Consider the following 20,029-nt stretch of genomic DNA (forward strand, 5'->3'; position numbering starts at 1 on the left):
CTTGAGTTTCGTCTGGCCAGTGGTGGGCGGAGTTGCTATGAATATCCTCTGCCAATTTAAAGTTAAACATCCCCTAAGCCTTTCCCCTCAGGGAAATCCCCACCGCCATTTTTTAAGTCTGTTCAACTTCGTTAAGTGAGTGAGGGAAGTTTCTGTTGACAGACCCTCAACGTCTCGAATTTGACAGAGGGAGCGAGTCTACACTGATGTACGCTTCAGGCAGCTCCATATCCCACAATGCAACTCGATTGAGACGTGACTGCAGATTGTACTTCATAAACCCCAGCCCCACACCACTCTAAAGTATGATGGAAGTTAAGTTAGGTCAAAGCAGTTTAGAAAAGTTATATTGAGATTTAACAGCATAATACTTGTAGCTACCTGAAACTGTTTAGCACACAGTTATAGCCTATGTGTTTTTTGTTACCATTTTCGCTTTTGTAAAGCTTGATTAATCCTTTCTAACAATTCATACTAATAAAATTAAACATGATATTTATACATAAGCCTCTGAAATTACAACTAACCTTTACCGGATTCTGTGGTTGCATCAATATCCAAAAACATTGTTTTCTCAGGTGCAAAAACGACTAAATAATTCCACAAATGGACATCCACCTTCAACATGCTCCATGTTATCAAGGGTTAAGGTTGCCCCAGTTAAACATACTGCACAGGTCCAACCATTATGATTATTATTGAATTCAAGGATGTACAGACTAAAGAAACCAAAGGACACCACAAGAAGCTAAGAAAAACATAGGCCTACAAAGGTAACGGAGACAAAAAAGAAAAGAGACAAAGAAGAAAAACAAGAGGGCACGAAATTAACCCTTTATACATCAATTAAAGAACAAACATGAAAGACATTGCAAATTGCAATAGTACTGATTGCTTTCTTATTTCTGGATGGTACATTTTAATTTCTTTCAAAAAGAAATGGATTGCTGGTTTGTTATTAGTGCATTTGCACTTATGGATATAGAATTTCCCTAGAAGATCAAATATATTTATAACGAAGCAAGCATAATTTTCAGAGGAGTCTTATTCAAAGTGGCCGCAAATGACTTTTTAAATGTATCGAGATATCTTGCAAGACATTATTAGCAATGAAAATTCCCAAAACTGTAGGACATATTGACAGGCCCAAAATAAACGGAGGACAGTTTCAGCGTGACTCTGGCAAAAGATAGAACTTGTGAACGCAGCACAGATGGAGTATTTGCGCTGTCTAACTAGACACTCCGTTAATGTTTTAGGACACCGCCATCTAGTGATCTAATCTTCATCTTGCTTTCGTTACAGGAACTTTAATTGCACATTCATAAAGTTTTGTACTCTGAAAGATACAATGTTTCACGAGTTAACCAACTCATCTGATCAAAGAGAGTGGGAAGAACAGTTATCGGGATAAAGATAAAGCGGCTTGTTCAGTCAGAAGGAAATGACGTTGACAGCCTGAACTTAAATTCTCAATGTCCACTGATGTACTAAATAAATTGTAGAAAGATGGAGTTGGGGTGTGGGAGAGGTAAACTCTGTGGTAAACTGTTATACTGTAAATAGTCTTGCTTGCTTGATCACATAACAGTCTCCAACTCATGTTTCAAAAGAATAGTTCAAATGAAAAGGAAACCCTAAAATTAAAATTCTCTCATCATGGACTCACCCTCATGCCATCCCAGATGTGACTGACTTTCTTTCTCCTGCTGAACACAAAAAAAATATTTTTAGATGAATATTTCTGCTCTGTTGGTCCTTACAATGCAAGTGAATGGTGACCAGAACTTTGAAGCTCTAAAAAGCATTTAATGAAGCATAAAAGTAATCCATATGACTCCAGTGATTAAATTCATATCTTCACAAGTGATAAGATATCACCACCTTCTTTTCCTTTGCTTTATACCTCCATTTTGTTCTTTTTCCTCCCTCCCCAGTAGGTTGCGATATGCACTAAGAATGTAAATCGGCAAAACAAAAGAAGAATATGAACTCTCCTGAAAGTGCATAGGAGGGCTATTTGATAGTTTGATAGAAAAAATATAACTTTAGATTTATTTGTTTGTCACCCACAGCCTGGGGTTAAATCGGTCTGGAACGGCGTTCTGGCACCTTCGATTCCAAAAAGTCATTTGTCAATCCATCCCATTTATTGTATTCTGTTGTGGTTTTTGTTTGATCCATTTGACACACTACATCCCTATTTAGCAATTGTACTTTTTGAAAATATTTCAAGTTCTTATGCTTCGCTAAATTTTAATTTAAAAATTCAAAGTTTGAATCTGAAATCACTCACATCCAAAGCAACAATAACATTGATCAATATATCATACAACTTGACAGGGGCGGACTGGCCATTAGGAGAACCGGAACTTTTCCCCATGGGCTGGCCACGAAACGGGGCCAAACAGGCGGCGATATGCTGAAACGGGCCGTTGAGTTATGCCGAACGGGCTTCAACTGGCTGAAGAGGGCCTCAAACCAGTGCTGCGATATGCCGAAGGGGCCACAAACCCAATTTGGTGAAGGGGCAACATCAGGCTTTAAGTAGTGCATAGAGGGCCACATTGTATTCCTTTTGAGATACAATGTTCTGCATTGATTTGGTTTTTGTATCTTTTAAGCCCAGAAATAGTTGTGTACTCAATTTTCTGAAGTGCGTGACTAATGGGACTATTCTGCAATTGCCTAAAAAGTATTGTAATGCTCTACAAAGATAGATACTTTATCAGGCATTGATCCAGTTATTCTCACAACATCCCACTGTAAGCTCCCCTGACACACATCAGTTAATGTGCCTTTAGTAACATATATTCACACTGTCTTGACACCATTACTTTAAACCTTCTGTTTCTGGTCCACTGCCAGATGTAACAGTCAGACAGTTCTGCAACAATGTGAAACATTATAATATACTAGAAACAGTTACAGTACTATGGTTGCACTTCTGTGTTTAGCGTAATAACATTGTATTAGATAAAATATAATATATTCCCATAATATTGTGAATAGTTTAAATTTTATAATATTTTCAAAATATTTTGGAATATCTTAATTTCTAATAGATTATTAGATTTTTTTTTCTTTCAAAGTTATTGTGTGTAATATTTTATGAAACCTGATAACTGTAAGTTATGTGACATATAAGCTACATTACGTGGTGCAGGGCCATGTGAAATTTAATATGGCAGATATTACTCTGGTATTAAGTGTGTGTACATGGATGCTACCCAGTGGAAAAGGCCAACATGTAAGTCAAAGAATACACATGCTCACCATGTCAAACCAACTTTATTAAGATGTAGAACCAGGTATAAATTCAATTAAATTCAATTAATTTAAATAGCACTTTTCACAATGCATACTGTTCCAAAGCAGCTTAAGAAAAGTGCCTTACAAACCCCCCAGTGAGGGAGCTGAAGTTAACAGTGGCATGGAAAAACTCCTAAAGATGTTTAAATAGGTGAGGAAAAAACCTTGGGAGGAGCCAAGGCAACCTATAGATGACCAGATGTAAGTATGGAACAGTTTTCATGCACTTGATTTATACACATATAACATGTTATTTATACTTAAAATCAGTATTAGAATCTAAGTCATGCTTATTGACTAGCTACATTTGCACTTTAATTTGGGGAGTTTACCCTCCAATGCCACAATCAGGGACTAAAACTGAAATGGTTCGTTCTGAACAAAAACTTCATTTTTTCGTTCCTGTTCAGAAGTTCCGCAGCCTCATTTCCAAAGGGTAACGGGTTAGAACAAAATAAAATAACGGTTTACATTTATTCATTTGGCAGATATATTTCATTGATGACTTGGAAACAATTGAGAAATTGTATAATTTACCTAAGTTACAAATTTGGTTATTATCTGCCACAGTGCTGATTTCTCAGATCTGCGCAAACACAACAACTTGAATGGCTTCGGCTTTGACCCCTGCCATGTATGGCCATCTGAGGGACAAGCTAACCCCCCAATAACTGGAGCCTTGATCAATGCATTCAGACTGGAGTAGACAACCCTGGTCATCCCTTCATCAAGACTGTGATCAACAACAGATGCAAAAGAAAACAATTTACCATGCAAAACATAGAGTAAGAGAAATATAAATAGGACACATGTTTTGTGACCAGAAGTGGCATGCAGATTTCAAATAATGATGGTAGTTCCATGGTTAAACCATCATGGCATGGCCTGGTCTGTCTGGCTTCATCAGTAAAGACATTGTCCCAGGGATAACTCCTTTAACTGAAAGAGGATTAATGGTGAATAGCTATAATACCATAAGAGTGCAATAGCTTTGAGAGACATATGCTTAGTATGACTCCAAACCTGAACTGTTATTAGAGAAGCAGCCAAACTGGACTATCATCAAACTGAAAGGGAACATTATGAGTGATTAGAGTGATTTTTCACGGTAAAGCTTATTCCGATGTGGAGGCTATTTATATCTCTGGTTCATGGGATGCCACCTGAAATTAAAAGTGAATAAGAGAGCGTGCCCTGTGACCGCTCACACATTAATTTAAATATGATTACATTTTGATTGTTAACATGAAATTTAAATGAGTATTTGTATTTCTTAATAAACTTAAAAATAAAATGTGTTAATGTACACCGGATCTTGTCTCAAACAAGCTCAAGGAGGATCAAGATTGCTGTTGAAGCTGCACAGTGCACACGTAAGTTCTCTAAACCACCAGCAGATGGCAATATGTTGACGTGTTATAAACGTGTTTTTCAAGTCCATAATAAAAATCGCCGAATTATTGGGGAAATTATAACCCAGTTTCGCTAATTATGTTTATAGGTAATAATTATGGCGATAGTGCCAAATTAAAGTCACACACTGTATATACTCTCTAAACAAATAATTATAACAATAACTCAATCTCAAGTTTCAAGATTTTTATTTTTATTTTTATTATTATAATTTTTCTTTTTTAATTCCAGCCATAAACAGGCATACAATGGAAATAAATAACATTTCCCTGTGTCTGTAGTGTACATTACAGACAGTGCAAGGAACGACTTGTGGACAATACACACTGTAAACATGTTATGCATTTAATGTCCTTTTGCGGCCTAACTGCATTCCATTCTTTTGGTTAATTCTGTTTTAAAACTGCTAGAGAGTTGAGAGTATGGCATATTGCCTATTCCAGACAGGGAGTATCCTCCTGTTGTTCATGGCTATGTGCTCTGTGTGGATAAAGATGGCATCCTGCTGATGTCTGTGACCTTCATGGTGGCTTACTCCTCTGCCAGGCACTGATTTCTGATTTAGTGCTGCTCTTGTCAGGGTTGTGAGGTGTTTTCCATGCACTGACAGAGTTACTCAAGGGCAAGTGTGGACATGTTAGGTGAATAAAGAGCACAGAGAGAGTTTAGAAAAGCAAGGAATGGCTTGTGTAGAAGTGCACTGTTTGTTCTCTCTTCGTGCTCTTATTTCTGATATTGTTGGGGCATCATTTTTGTTTCTTTCTTTTTTTTTTATGTTAGCATCACATGAACAAAGTTTAGCATGTGAAATGTTTATTTTAACACACACAGCCTTCCTTTAATTCCATCGTCATACACACTAATTCCAGGAATATGAGGAGAACATCTCCTGTGACACTTGCTTAATAAATGGGATATCAATTGGCTGAAACTATTAGTTTCTATAAATAATGATTATTACAATAAAATAACAGTTTTGACAAAATCTTATTCAGTTTAAACAATCTCCTTATTATCATCATGTTATGTTTTAGTCATGAGACTCTTTTGCGTTTTGCTTAAAGTGTTGAAATACACCAGTGAACCGAGCATGCATTCACAGGGGGACCAGAGAGGCAGAGGGTCTCTCAGAACAGATGCTAAAACTGATGATGATGGATGTCTACATGGAGACTGTTAAATGATCAGGGGAGGCTTGTGTAGACTCTACATTTTCCAATGTTTGCAAAATCTTATATGCAAATTTACAGAAAAATTAGTTTCACATCGATGGAGGGAGACTGCTCTGAGAGTGGCAATTTTGTATTTAGCAAAAGCCTTTGAGGAATTGAAACTTGTGTTTTATGTGTTTTTTATATCAAATGTGAGAAGAGTGAAAAACACAGCCAACTAATTGGAACGAATCTTGCTCCAATATGAAGACGTTTTGTTGAGTCTATAAGCAGAAAAGCCTACATCAATATAGAGCTGTGCAACAACCCCCTGTTGCAATGGTTTACTGGGAATTAAATGTCCATGTTAAATATCCACTTTTATTTAAACAATAGTATTAAGTAATTCCTCCAAGACTGTAAAATGTTCATCCTAGTCTGAATCTTTTGCATCATACTGTCTCTTGAAAGTCTTAAAAGGTGTTATAAGGGACATTTTAATTACAGTGTTCTGTGCATTCTTCTTCTTTTAACTTTTATCTTGTTTTGCTTGTAAAAACAAGCTGAGTCTACATCAGGGGAAAAAACTAACCTCCTCAACAAAGCTGAAGCAGGCAGGCTGGAAGCCACACAGGCTGAAAATTAACAGTCTGAATTCAAAACCTTGCATTGTGAAAACATGACACATTGTATGAGTATGTATGTGCGTGCACACATTTGTCTTGTATGTTTTTTGAGACATCATTTTAGAATTTATGTTGTGCTAAATTGCCATGATTGTGTTGTTAGTCCTCGACTGTAATCAGACTTATTACTGAAGCAAGAATAAAGCAGGATGAATGTTGTGTCAGGTGTTTTTCTAAACATTTGTTCTTTCTTTCGTTCTTTCTTTCTCTCTCTCTCTCTCTCTCTCTCTCTCTCTCTCTCTTTTGGATGAAACACAGTTTGGAAAAGATGTAAGATCTCCTAATACAAACAACAATGCAGATTCTGCCAGATCAGTCTAGATATTTGCAGGTAGAAACAACTTTCAATAGTCATTTTGAGATAATATCTTACTCATTATTCTTTCAAACTTAAAGAAAATTTCAGATTGCAAAGTATTTTCCTGAATGTATCTTCTGCCATGCTAATACAATGTGCACATGTACTTTATGTATTCTAATATTCCTTGGTACTAATATTACAGAGATCACATACCATTCTGAAATTGTTTAAATGATTTTATTCACCCACTTACAATCATTGATATAAACCTTCCTAATTCTGTTGAATTTGGTAAGATAAACATTTATGAAAAACATGTTTCAGTAATAAGTACAGACAGTAAGTTAAAACATATCACAAACAGACCAGCAGGTAACAAGTTTTTTCTTATCTACACAAACACTCATGTTCATTTTGATGTAAACAACTTCTTGTTGATCCTGGTTCCAATATTACATGCAGCTGAATCATATTATTTGGAAATTGGTTCATAATCCAAGGTGTTATTTTCTGTAGCCTTTAAAATTGGAGAACTCAACATGTAGCCTATACCTTAAACCAGTCTGTCGTGCGCACATGTGGTCCTCAGAACCATGTCATTTAACATTTAATATGCTCAAAATAATGTCATTGATCAGTGAAATAAATACACTTTATAAATGAAAAGGCATAATCATTTAAAATAAATACTCATTAATAAATAATCATACAACTCCTAATTTTAATCAAATAAATTGCTATAAAAACTAAATAAATAATGTAACTTGACCAAATCCAACACATAAATAAATAACAAACATTTCAAGCATTAAAACGACCACTATAGTTTACATCAGCTGTTTATTAGCAATGTCTGGATTATGTCGAGGTTCCATCATCCAGCAAGGCTGCCAATTGTAATTTCACAGTTATAACCTCATATCCTGAGGGTTCCGTGACTGTTCTTCAGGATATATCTCGTGTGCTCAAATTAGGTGAAACTCATTGAAACGGTGTGCTCAAGTGCTTTACGGCGTAGGGATGCAATACTAGTCCCTCTCCACATGTCACTGTCCGGGGAGCTACACAGCTGAGGTGAGCCGGTCACATTCGTTGGGCCCGAGAGGGAAGCGGGCACCATCCCAGGAAATGTGGGTTGATACAGATGCGATTGAAGACCGGAACCATTTGATGACAAGCTGCTGGAAAGGCCCATGGAGTTTGGAGGGGGACCAGCTCCGAGACTGCACTGGGACAGGGACTGGGCCATCGCCTGCTGTCGCCCCAGTGAGGGCGGTATTTGCAGCTGGGAGACTCCATGCATCCCAGCCGCGGCCCAGCGAGTGTCGTTGGCATGAAAAGAGCAGAGACCATCACTCATAGCAGCCGCAGACGGAAACTGAGGCAAACCGTGCGTTGGCAGTAAAGTGCCCGGCGCCCGGAAAACGTTGGTGGTCTTCTTGCGCTTCTTCCATTTTGCACGTCGATTCTGAAACCACACCTGAAATAGAAAAGAAAAAACAAACATTTAGAAAGTCACGAATTTTTACCAGTTGCCAGTTACCATAACAAAACAAATATAAAAAATAGAATAAATAATAATAATAATAATAATAATAATAATAAAAAAAAAAAACTTTCTTGCAATTATTTGACATTGTTCGCTGAAAGGTTAGGGCTTTTTATTTTAAAGAGGAGGTGCTATTATGCTGTTTCTGAGCCACTGTAAACATTTGGTTTAGTTGGCTTGCTCATATCGTGGTTCTCCATAAATGGCTGTGATGCTTAAAAGATGAACCCTTTGACTAATATTCTCGTTTACGCTACTCTCAAAAAACGTTTTTTTTTTTTTTTTTTTTAAGATTTACGCATTTTAAATTAATTACAAAATTATGAATCCATAGAATTTAATTATGTAATTTGTTATCAAAATTAAATACAAATAACCTAATATATGAAATGTTTTAATCATTTTATTTTATTAATTTACTCAATTTAATTCAATGGAATTTTGCTATGAAATTCAAATTCGTAAATCTTAAAAATCATAATTTTTATTTTTTGTGTATGTAACCTACAATTCAGAACATTCATTGCAATCTTCATGGATATACAGCCATACGGGAGGGTATTTTAAAATGGGAAAAAAACAAACAAAGGTAAAATAAATAATCAAAGCATATATTTCTTGTTCGAATATAAAAAGAGAGCCATGTTTTGCAGACAGTCGGCAATGAAGTCGTTATGGTCGATGGCACATTATAGGAGACAAATAGTTTGATGGCCTCCATATAATTCATCATGAAACCTGTGTTGGATAAGCTCACAATAACTTAAGCGTTCTTGTTCCGACGAATTATTATTGTCATGCGCGGACAAATGAATGCCTTGCTATAATTTATAATTTGCTTTCTCACATTGTTGTTACCGAGGCTATTCGTATTCAATTAGGCCTACAGCACGTTTTATGAAGCCGACTTGTTTTTAACGGAAATATAGACCACCTTTTGCTGACATTGATGCAATGATTCTTAGTTTTGTTTTACTGATTGTGAGAAGTTTTTATAAATAATAATAATAATAAATCACGTTGTAGTTTTGCACACCCGTTAATAGCCTATGTGATTGTACCTAACAGCCGGCGGCGTGTTTTTTCCTTAAGGTTGACATTGTAATGAGATAACAGCCTATATTATTGGATAGTGATTTCCTTGTTGCTTAATAATTTTATTCGCAGTTCTAGTTAGAAATCGCCGTTTGTGGCCTAAGGCTATATATCATTTTATTTTTTTATAAAAAAAATATATATCATTTTTTTTTTTTTTTTACAGCCATTAGCTGTAAAGCTCTGATGTCAAAGACGGGTTTCTTTGCCTCACCTGAACTCTTGACTCCGTTAAACCAATCCGTAATGCAAGTTCCTCTCTCATGAAGATATCAGGGTAGTGCGTTTTAGCAAAGCTCCTTTCTAGTTCGTTCAACTGCGCCGGAGTAAACCGGGTCCTGTGGCGTTTCTGTTTCTGTTGGTTTTGCCCGCCCGGCTGATTAGAGTTTTGCTGTTGCTGCTTTTCTTGCTCTTTGGCGTTGACCTGCTGCATTCCATTAGGATTGGATCCACCATTACTTATGTCTTCCCCGGGGATCAGAGTGGTCCCCTCCATAGTTTCTGTAGCAGAAGTTAGGTCACCGGGGTGACTAGTGTCAGCCCCTCCAAGTCTGCACTTAAAAGCGTCTCTGTGTCCGAGAAGCTCGGCTGCAGCATCTTTCATCCCTGTAGGAGCACATGTCAACAATTTAGCTTTCTTTCCAAGTGGCAGGAATATACTAGTATTAACATTAAATGACAGGTTCAATTATTTCAAATAATAATAGACCAAGGGACAGGTCGACATGCTGCATTTGATTAAACTTGTCTCGAAGTCAAATAACATAATATATTATTAAATAAATAAACAAGTTAAACATCTCATTCCATCATTGTTTAAGTAATTTGATGGTGCTAAATGTGTCATTAATTATTTGGTGATTAAATAATATCGCAAGTTCGTAAAGCACATAACGAGACAACTATTTTGTCTGTCTATCACATTAGTTCACGGTAAAGACTGAAAAATCCTCTAGCTTACAGTGGAGTTGAAGACCGGAGTTTGGTGGCGATAACTCACCGAGGCGAGTATCCAAGAGGTCGGCATGAGAGAGCATTGCGCACTACTGGAGTCACAACTGCTTCCCAAACTACTCTTCAACTTTAAACCGTTTAAAAAGCACATAGAGCCCAAATGAAGAAAAGTCGTCAGTGCGTTTAAAAAGGCGGTTCCATGTATTATACTGTTCTTTGCAAAGATTGGGAGGCGCTTAATAGTTAGATGTACCCGTGAGCTTCCACAAATGGCAGCCAATCAGAATTGAGGTCTGAGACTGTCAAACAACCAACCACTAAAATCCACAAACCTGTTTCCTCTACGGTTGCTCTCGTTTTTTCCCACCAGTCTGATTTATTGCATCACCGCCTTATTAGCCCATACATTTTAAATGACTTCATAATCATGGCAAATAACCAGTGAATAATAAATGTTCCTACATTGAGGAAAAAGAACACTTCACAAAAGGTGAATATGCCAAGTCTAACACAGCATAAACGCATTTTGATGCTAAATAAAAAAGAGGCACTTAGAGTCACTATTTGGTTACAACTCAACTTTTCGAAGCCCGTTACGCATTGGGTATAGAACTGGCATCTGCTTGGTTTCGTACGAAGGAAATGAACGCACGGTCGTTACTGGTTATATGCTTGCCTTGAGTTACAGCCTTATTTGAGTGGAATCCATCTATCCAAAGCGATGAATTCTTTGAGGCAGCTAACAAAACATCCAAGGTACATTTCCAACTAGTCATTTTCAAAACCTGTACAGAAATCTGAATAACGCGTGGCAGTTTAGCTGTGTTTAGATATAATGCAAGAAGGTGGTGTAAATCATGTTTGCCTAAGATGAGTGAAACAGGCTACTGATGCGTACTGATGCCTCGGTTGTATCGATGTTTCATCAGCGCTGACGCAAGTAATTTGATTTATTTAATTCAAACTCGCTAACATACATTGCCTAATTTAATCCATTCAATGAAAGCCCATTCGGCAGGGTGTCAAGATTTCATAGTATTTGTGTGTACTCAGACAGTGTTCATTTCGTTTTGTGGCATGAATTTGCATTGCCATCCGTTGGATTATTAAGAGTAGACTAATTAAGAAACATAAAGGATGTAAGTATCTCGGAGTTTACTTGGTAGAACCACTTAGGCTAATGCCGTCAAATGTTGGTTATTGATTTAAGCAAGGAAACAGTAGTCTGTGTATAGGATCATGTTTTGTAGTTTAAATAGAGTGGCAGATTACAGCCAAGCGAGAGAGTGATCTAAATATTCGTTTTCATGCCATTCATATCAATTCATATTAGGCAACACATAATGTAATAATATAATAACGGCTGGATGTGTAGATAGTTAAAAACAACATCGCCTATATTTCGATGAATTTTTAAATATGCCGCATGATAATCATTTTAAATCACGGCCATACATAAATGAATTAAAAATACCTTTATTTCGTCAAAAAAAAAGGACGTTTCCAATTACAGTTGCACTCCTTAAGTCCTCTATAGCCTATCTCAGAGAAATCATAACAGCATCGTTTATCTAATTTCATTTGGTAGGTAATTTAATTTTCGCAAAATATCTTTTTATTGATAAAAAAATATAATCTTGCCAACAATACAACTTACAATCTTGACATATATATATATATATATATATATATATATATATATATATATATATATATATATATATATATATATATATATATGGATTAATTAATTTACTTTTCATTCTGAATAAATGTAATTCATTAATTGGGAACTTTTTAAACAAATATATATATATATATATATATATATATATATATATATATATATATATATATATATATATATATATATATATATATATATACAGTAAAATGACCTACAATTGATACTAACAGTTTCCATCCACGAGGAATTCTTATTTATTTTTCTGTAGATTCAAATTGTGGTTTGACATAGGTTTGATAATGGTCCAAAGGGCTCACCATATAGCCTCCCGTGAAATAAGTGAATTGACAAGTAACACGACGGCTGCTCATAGTGTCCTCTCCTATTCAAGCAGATGCGACCTCCGATGCATCTCATACTGTGATTAGACTTGGTGCCCTCCATGTGGACCCGATTTCAACGTGAGTTATCTGGGGAGAATACAATTATGGCCCAAAATATAATAATCAGCAATGGACGGCGATTACCGTAATGAAATGGAGCTTTGGTGTGTCACGGAGTGGCTGGCCTCCATTACGGTTCATAATGAGACTTTTGGGGGTAAGCACGACAACATGACACATAGACACATCTTGACATGAAAATGTGTTTACATTTATGCCCACGTTTCTACGAAAACGTTATTTTCTAAGTTAACATTCAAGCTGAAGTCCTTTCCGTACGATTTATGGGATAACTTTTGCTATTGTAATAGAATTGTTTAAAAAGTTCCCAATTAATGAATTACATTTATTCAGAATGAAAAGTAAATTAATTAATCCAACATACAGAATTTGGCATATTTGAGTGTCTGATTAGAGGAAATAATCGAGTGAATTTTTCAATAGGAAGGATGAAGGTGTTTAAAGACATCGTGCCATTAAAATAGGCAACATATCCTGACATCATTCATTTAAGAAAGGGCTCCAGTGGCTTGAGAGAAGGGAGGACTTGGATCAGTGGTCACTCCGAGTTTGTCCAAATTAGTAACATGTGCTAGTAATTATTAAATTCCAGCATAATCACACTACTAATACAATTTAATGCATCAGCAAATTAATACTGAAAATAATTAGTTTCACTGACCTTGTGAAGTGATACAGTAATGATTAAATGAATCAAACCACTCCCCTTCCATACAAAAATCGATGTAAATGAGCCTTTTCATACAGTAATAAAAAGTATCACCAAATCACTCAAACAGTCGTGTTCTTGTAGCATGATGACATTCATGAAATTGGATATTCTTCTACCTCCATGACTGGGTTGACCTACATGTTCCCCAGAGTTTCCATATTCCACTGGCGTAAAAAGAGACAAACTGCAGCTACAAATTTGTATTCGCGAAGAAGGGATTGATAGACCCATTTTCATCAATTGTTTATCAAATTGAGTCATCAAAGAGACATAAATACACAAAGCCCAAGTGGGCTACTTTATAGTGTCTTTTCGTGGCGAATTCAATGCTATTTCAACTGTATCTTATTGTTTCACACGAAAGTAGAAATACAGCTCTCTTTCGGCATCATATGTTATTTGACTCCCATACTGATGATACAAACCCACCAATTTGCAACCCAGCTGTAAGCCCATTATCTACAGACCGAGGCGGTTCAGCTCCTTTCTGCTCATTCCACTAATCTCCTGTCTCCACTCCATTTATTTGCCACTTCTCTGCTGCTTGTCCACAAAATACAACACCAGCGCCTCCAAGATTAATTGATCGTCAATTTAGCTCTAATTCAGACCAAGTCAGGTGGTAAATGGTCTGCTTTTATATGATTGTAACTGAAATGTGTGGAAGTTACTTTGATACATTTTGATTATTTATCAATTACGCACAGACAAGACGCATCTATTGAATAAATGGCACCTTGTTGAATAGAGTTTGAAGATATCATTACTGATGATTCCGTTACATACCATTCCGTTTCTTTGCGGATTTGCTTGCTAACTTGTCGGAATGCAGCAAAAAATTCATTTTTCATGGAATCAGCAGCGCGCTTTGGCAAGCTGCCATTAGTCAGGTGCATTATGGGCCAGATATACAGTAATGTGTGTTCTTTGCTCAGAAAGCCTGACATACATTGTCATACTTTGTGTCTGTTACAAATACTTTCAATGCATTAACATCAAAGCTTGCTGTCGTTATTAGGCCTACCACTGGCGAAGATGAACTCAACAAATGAATAAAGTGTTAAATAAATGAAGATGCCCTGCATAAGAATATGGAGGGGTTCCTTGAGTAATTTTCTTTGTTCATATGTTGAGGTAGGTGAAAGATAATAGGCCTGAATTTGTCGCGATTCTGCAATTCAGCCTGTGAAATAATTCAAATGTCACCACAACGATATATAATAAAACATTGTTATGCTCAAAAAGTAATGCATATTATGTGGGCTATTTATGTGCAGCCTTTCATTTGACCAATTGTTGTGCTAAATTCTTACCTCTTACAGCATTCAGATGAAATGGCAATTGAAATACGAATATAAACAAATCAATTCACTCAAACCAGTTTGTGATGCCCAGATCTGAAGCTGCGTCATTCCTCTCGCTCTGAAAGGAAAAAAGACCAAATTGCTATACATGGGTCTTGCGATGATTAGCCATATTAATCGTTGATAGCTGTCCATAGACTTAATGATTTTTATACTGTACGAACTATATATTATATCCCTTAAACATAACACAACCCCTAAACCTAACCCTCACAAAAAACTTTCTGCATTTTTACATTTTCGATTAAAAAAAAATCGATTTTTTAAGCGATTTGAAGTATGGTGACACTAGATATGTCCTCATAAACCACATTTACCACATAATACCCATGTAATTTCCAGTTTGTAATCTAAAAAAATTGTCCTCATAAACCATATAAACATGCCCCCCCCACACACACACATACACACTTTCATTCCGCACCACCCTTTCTTTTATAAAATCGAACATTAATTTGTATTTATATAAGTGCACTGACTGCGACATGTAGAAATTATTTGCTTTGGAAGAAGTAATTGCCTAGCATAACGCTATATTTTCAAAGGTTAGCCTATAAATAAATTTGTACAAACAACAATGCGAGGCTCTTTGCACTCATCGTGTCGTCTGTTTTTAGCCTATATCATATATTTATTACAGTTAGTCCTTGATAACTATAATAAATTAGATGAGCAAAAATTAGCCAAATTGCCTTGGGCAAGTGGATGGCATGAAGTAACGGTTCTCCTACTCTTATACCTGTAGCTATAATTTAATATATAGGCTACGCACAAATAATTTCTTATATATTGATAGCATTTTATTTGCCAATGCAATAGCTCCTTATAATCCCTCCCTGTCCTCCTTTTCACCGCGACCCCCGATTATTAGTATTTTCCTTATTTTCCAAACCAATAAGTGCCACCATCAACTGGAGGCTCCGGGAGGCTGCAGACATGCTGCTTGGTGTAATTGATATTGAACGAGCCGGTTGTAGGCGCGAACTGTTGGCGCTGCTGGATAATTTGCCGTTTAATCAGCGATTGTAATGAGAGTCGCTGATTAGGGGCCGTTTGAAAATAAAAGAGAGTTACAAGGAACGTCTGTCAGGGTCCGATGATAATTCAGAAGTAATTGTCGTGATTAGGGAAAACTGAATGACTGGGTTATTGTAGAGCACGGAACAACTAGGGGGTGGCGAGATTTAATTTGGACTAGTCAATCGACTGCAAATTGAACTTTAAACCCGGTGGGGGAAAAAACAATGTAGCCTATAATAACACATTGAAACAATGTAGGCTAAACTAGTAACATTCAGTTAAGTGTAATGCATGCTCCTTCATTTTCCAACAGTGTAAATTCACACGTAGGCATTGTGCGTAAATTTGCCAATAACAAAGCAAGTAGGCTACGTGGATATGCCTATGCAGAGAGATGGTTACACTTGACATGAGGCATAAAAGAAAGCTCACCGTGAGCACATTTTAACTGAAACCCAGCGTGGCTGTTCGAATATGGACGCAGAGACCAAGAGCGAACATCTAAATGCATTCCTAGTGTCCTCGCTGTGCGCGCTGTCTGAATATCAATTACATCATTAGTGCGCATGTGTGTTTGACTGTGGAAGCGCAATTAGTGACGTTCGGAAAGGAGAGAGAATGTTACGGCGAGAAGAGCAGGGCTTCGGGCTCAGCTGGTGAAATTTAACCATTGTGAAACCTGCAGCCACCCCCTCCCCCCTCCCCCCAAGTGTCCCGTGCCTTGGACTGGGTCTGGAGACTCCAATGAAACCCTTTAACCTCTTTAAAGCCGCCGATTTCTGTGCTAGACGATCCCCATCTATGCTGTGTCAATGACTGTCTTGTTGAGAGAATCAGTGAGTAAACAGGACTGACAGTGCAGGGAGCTCAACTGATTACTCATACAAATAGACTGCGGGTGCGCACCCGGCTGGAGATGGCTTTTTCTGCCTCTCCATGGGTCCTGTATCCACAAGCTCTGAAATTGTCCCGCCATCAATCATTCTGTTGTGCCCTGGATGTTCTATAGAGTCACTTAATATCCTTAGCTTCATCTCTTTTATACTTTCGGAGCGATGCGCCGTGCACTCGCCCTTCTCTGTGTCGGATGAGAGCAACAAGCAACAGATCATGAAATGATTTAGTGAGCCCCCTAAAGGATATTATCACAAGCTATAAACTACATCGGACATCTTATTTAAGGCTTCGAGCGCTAAAATCCTAACATCACGGTAGTGAGTTGCATCCAATTTGGACCGGTTGGCTACGCAAAAATCCTTACTTAAATAATGTTTAAAATCAGATTTGCATGTAGACCTGGACTATCATGCAAAATAAATAAACATATGAATTAATAAAAAAATAAAATAAAATAAAAAATAGAGTCATCTCTACTGATTTCAAGATTTGGACTAGGTAGACTAACCAATAGCCCAAACAAGGGATTGAAATATCTCCTTTAGTCCGTCTCAGCTTAAATCCTCAAACAATGGTTTATAATGCAGATGCATGTAGTCTAATTAAAGGAAAATTCCAGCATAAAAGAAAGATTTGTGGCATATGACTTATTCATGACTTGAGTTAATTATATGCAGTTATTCCACTTCTAATGCAATATAACCACATCTCAAGATATTTTCCAAATTTTTTGACTTGACATTTTCAGATTTCCTTTTCAAGTCAGTCACTTTGATGCTGCATCAGTAGCTGATGCTCTGGAGATCCTTGCAGGAGTGGCGATCACTGAAAACTTCAATAATCTCATTGGCAGATGGCACTCCACCCCTTAACCGGAGATCAGTGCCATTACATACAAAAATTAAAGATTTTTTTTTTTCAAGGTCACAACATCTCTCGTTTCTGAACCCGGATTTAGATTTGTATCTTTCAATGCCAAGTTTATTATTTCTTCATATCTGTCGTAAAGGAACAGTGTATCCTTTAAACACTTCCGTGTTTGGTATTGTTGTATTGTGTGTGTTTATTTCAGGGAAAAGAAACGGAAAAAAAGCAGTTTCTTAACAACATATTTTTAAGGAGGTGTGTTTTGCCAATGTCTTATGGGCAAGAGTGCTGCTTTGTTTGCCTGCCTTTGTCGGTGAGACTGATTTCGTTCACTGTGAAGACACACAAGACGCTTCGCTCTCGGTTCTCCTTCCTTCTGAAGGTCAATGGCGATACCCTCCCTTCCTGCTATACTCCTTCTGCAGCTCCCAAGGAACACAACGTGGAGATTCAAAGGATCATTTTCACCTGCAAAGGCCTTGCATGCATCCTCACTTCCATATCAAGCAGCTTTACCCGTTTAGGACGACCCAGACAATCTGTGCCCCATTTTGTGATTGCAATTTGTGGTGATGATGAAAGCAGGGACACTAAATCATTTGAGGCCTCTGGTGGTGAGAACTAATCACACGATGAGTCAATGAGTTTGCTGACATTTCCTCCTGCGGGTGGAAAGCCATGCAAGAACAGCCTCTGAAGTTAAGTTGATGGAGGTCCTTTAAAGAGCTGCACAAATTATTTGGTGCTCTGGGCCACAAAGATCACCTCCGAAGCTATTGGGAGGTCAATGGGTAGCCTGTGTCCACTAAGTTTCATATCTGGCTTAATTTGTTAGAACTTCTCGACAAGACAAACTAATTCTGCTCAATGATATGGTGCCGCAGCAGGGATTCTTAGGTGACATGATGAGCGTTTTCACAGAGAGATTCCAGTTAGCTAAGAAACAATCACAGGTCCAAAAGTACATCTTTCAGAGGCAAGATGGCTTTGTAGCGCTCATTCACTAATGCTCTTCATTGGGGCAGCATCAAGCAAGGCAGCCTGCCACCACCGCCTCAGTGGCCTTGGCCAAAATGCAAAATTGCACTCTCTTCCTCTCATTCCAGCAGGAAACATCCTCCTGGACAGAGTGAGTGCTCTTGATGGTCTGATGACGGATGACGGGATGGAAGCCTAAAGTCCTGTTTAAAGTTTAAAGTCCTGCCCTTCGGCTTGTCCTGCACATTTGCAAATTGTGCGCTTGCTTCGCTATGGCTGAGCGGTGTCCGTGTGTTGAATTACCTCGATGATTGTTTACTGTTAGCTCAATCCGAGGTACAAGTATACAAGCATTATGATCTGCTGCTTACGCATTTGGAGCATTTGGGCTTCAAATTCAACTGGGTGAAAAGCATGTTTGCTCCCAGTAGGCAGTCGACTGAGTGACCATGTATGATTGTTTTACAGACAAAAACCACAAACTATTGTCCAATGATTGACAAGTTTAAGTTAGGATTAGCCTTACTGCTGCGACATTTTCAGGAGGCATTTTGTGTTGATGGTGATCACCATCAACCCTCTAGGTTTGCTGTGAATGAGGCCTCTCCAATGCTGAATCAACTCAACAGTCCCTTCTCGCATGTGGCGACACAGTTGCTTACACCTCCTAGAGACGTGCCACTGTTTAGCTGGGCTAGCTATTTGGAGGATGCCTGAATTCTATCAGAAGGGTGTTGTGCTCGGCCCAGTGGCCAGTCGCAAAGTTGTCACGATGGATGCGTCCAACACAGGATGGAAACCCTGTGCGACGGTTATCCCACCTTCGGCACCTGAACAAGTGTTCGAACAATGTGGCACATAAACTGCTTTGAACTACTTGGGTCTACAATCAGTCCTCTTGGGTCTAAAAGCTTTTCTGGCAGACGTGCAGGGCTTTCATGTTCTGATCTGCATGGACAACACTGGAGTTGTGCCATACATAAATTGTGAGGGAGTAGTGTGGTCAAGCCCAATGTTGAACCTGGCATGCCGAATTCTCCCCTCGATATGTGCGACACAGTTCCCCTAAATATACGACACTTGAACTGCGGAGCGGCACATTAGGGCTCCAGGGTGGGGGAATGAAGGCTTTATTCTCAGACAGTTCAGAGGAATTCTGAGGTGTTTGGGAAAGCCAAGGTTGACCTGCTCCCTCTTTTCAGGGAACCAAAATTACCTAACCAAATAGTTTTCATCCCTAAATCACTTTTGAGAGAGTAGAACATTCATCGAATTTGAGTAATTGCTACTCTCTAAGGCCTGTTTCCCAAAAGCATCATTATCTACATAGTGCGCAAAATCATTTGTAAATTAACGAGAGCCTCGGACCACTTGTAAATACATTGTGTGCTACTTAAACACACCTTTCTTTGATATTTTGCAGTTGATTGATCTGCCTCGAGTCCACAAGTCAAATGTCCGACTTCTGGTGGAGTTCCAGTCATTATTTCATGGTAGGAGATGGGATAATTCAGAGTTCAGAGTCTGCATTAATGTCATGTAAATTCTACAAGTTTTGCACTGTACCACTGTCTCTTCT

The 20,029-nt window shown here is 37.8% G+C and overlaps 1 protein-coding gene across 2 annotated transcripts; it reads right to left on the reverse strand.

Moving 5' to 3' along the window:
* Window positions 1–7,113: 7,113 nt before the first annotated feature.
* Window positions 7,114–10,652, reverse strand: LOC127643113 (homeobox protein orthopedia B). 2 transcript variants are annotated; one of them, XM_052125691.1, is made up of 3 exons: window positions 10,508–10,652; window positions 9,722–10,113; window positions 7,114–8,343 (listed from the first exon to the last, which is right to left on the reverse strand). In XM_052125691.1, exons 1-3 carry the CDS (start codon window positions 10,542–10,544, stop codon window positions 7,834–7,836), a joined length of 939 nt encoding a protein of 312 aa, XP_051981651.1. In that variant the 5' UTR covers window positions 10,545–10,652; the 3' UTR covers window positions 7,114–7,833. The 2 variants fall into 2 exon arrangements, with proteins under 2 accessions (XP_051981651.1, XP_051981650.1); XM_052125690.1 differs by having other exon boundaries at window positions 10,469–10,617.
* Window positions 10,653–20,029: the final 9,377 nt, after the last annotated feature.

This window comes from Xyrauchen texanus, chromosome 4 (assembly GCF_025860055.1).
Source record: "Xyrauchen texanus isolate HMW12.3.18 chromosome 4, RBS_HiC_50CHRs, whole genome shotgun sequence".
NCBI lineage: Eukaryota > Metazoa > Chordata > Actinopteri > Cypriniformes > Catostomidae > Xyrauchen > Xyrauchen texanus.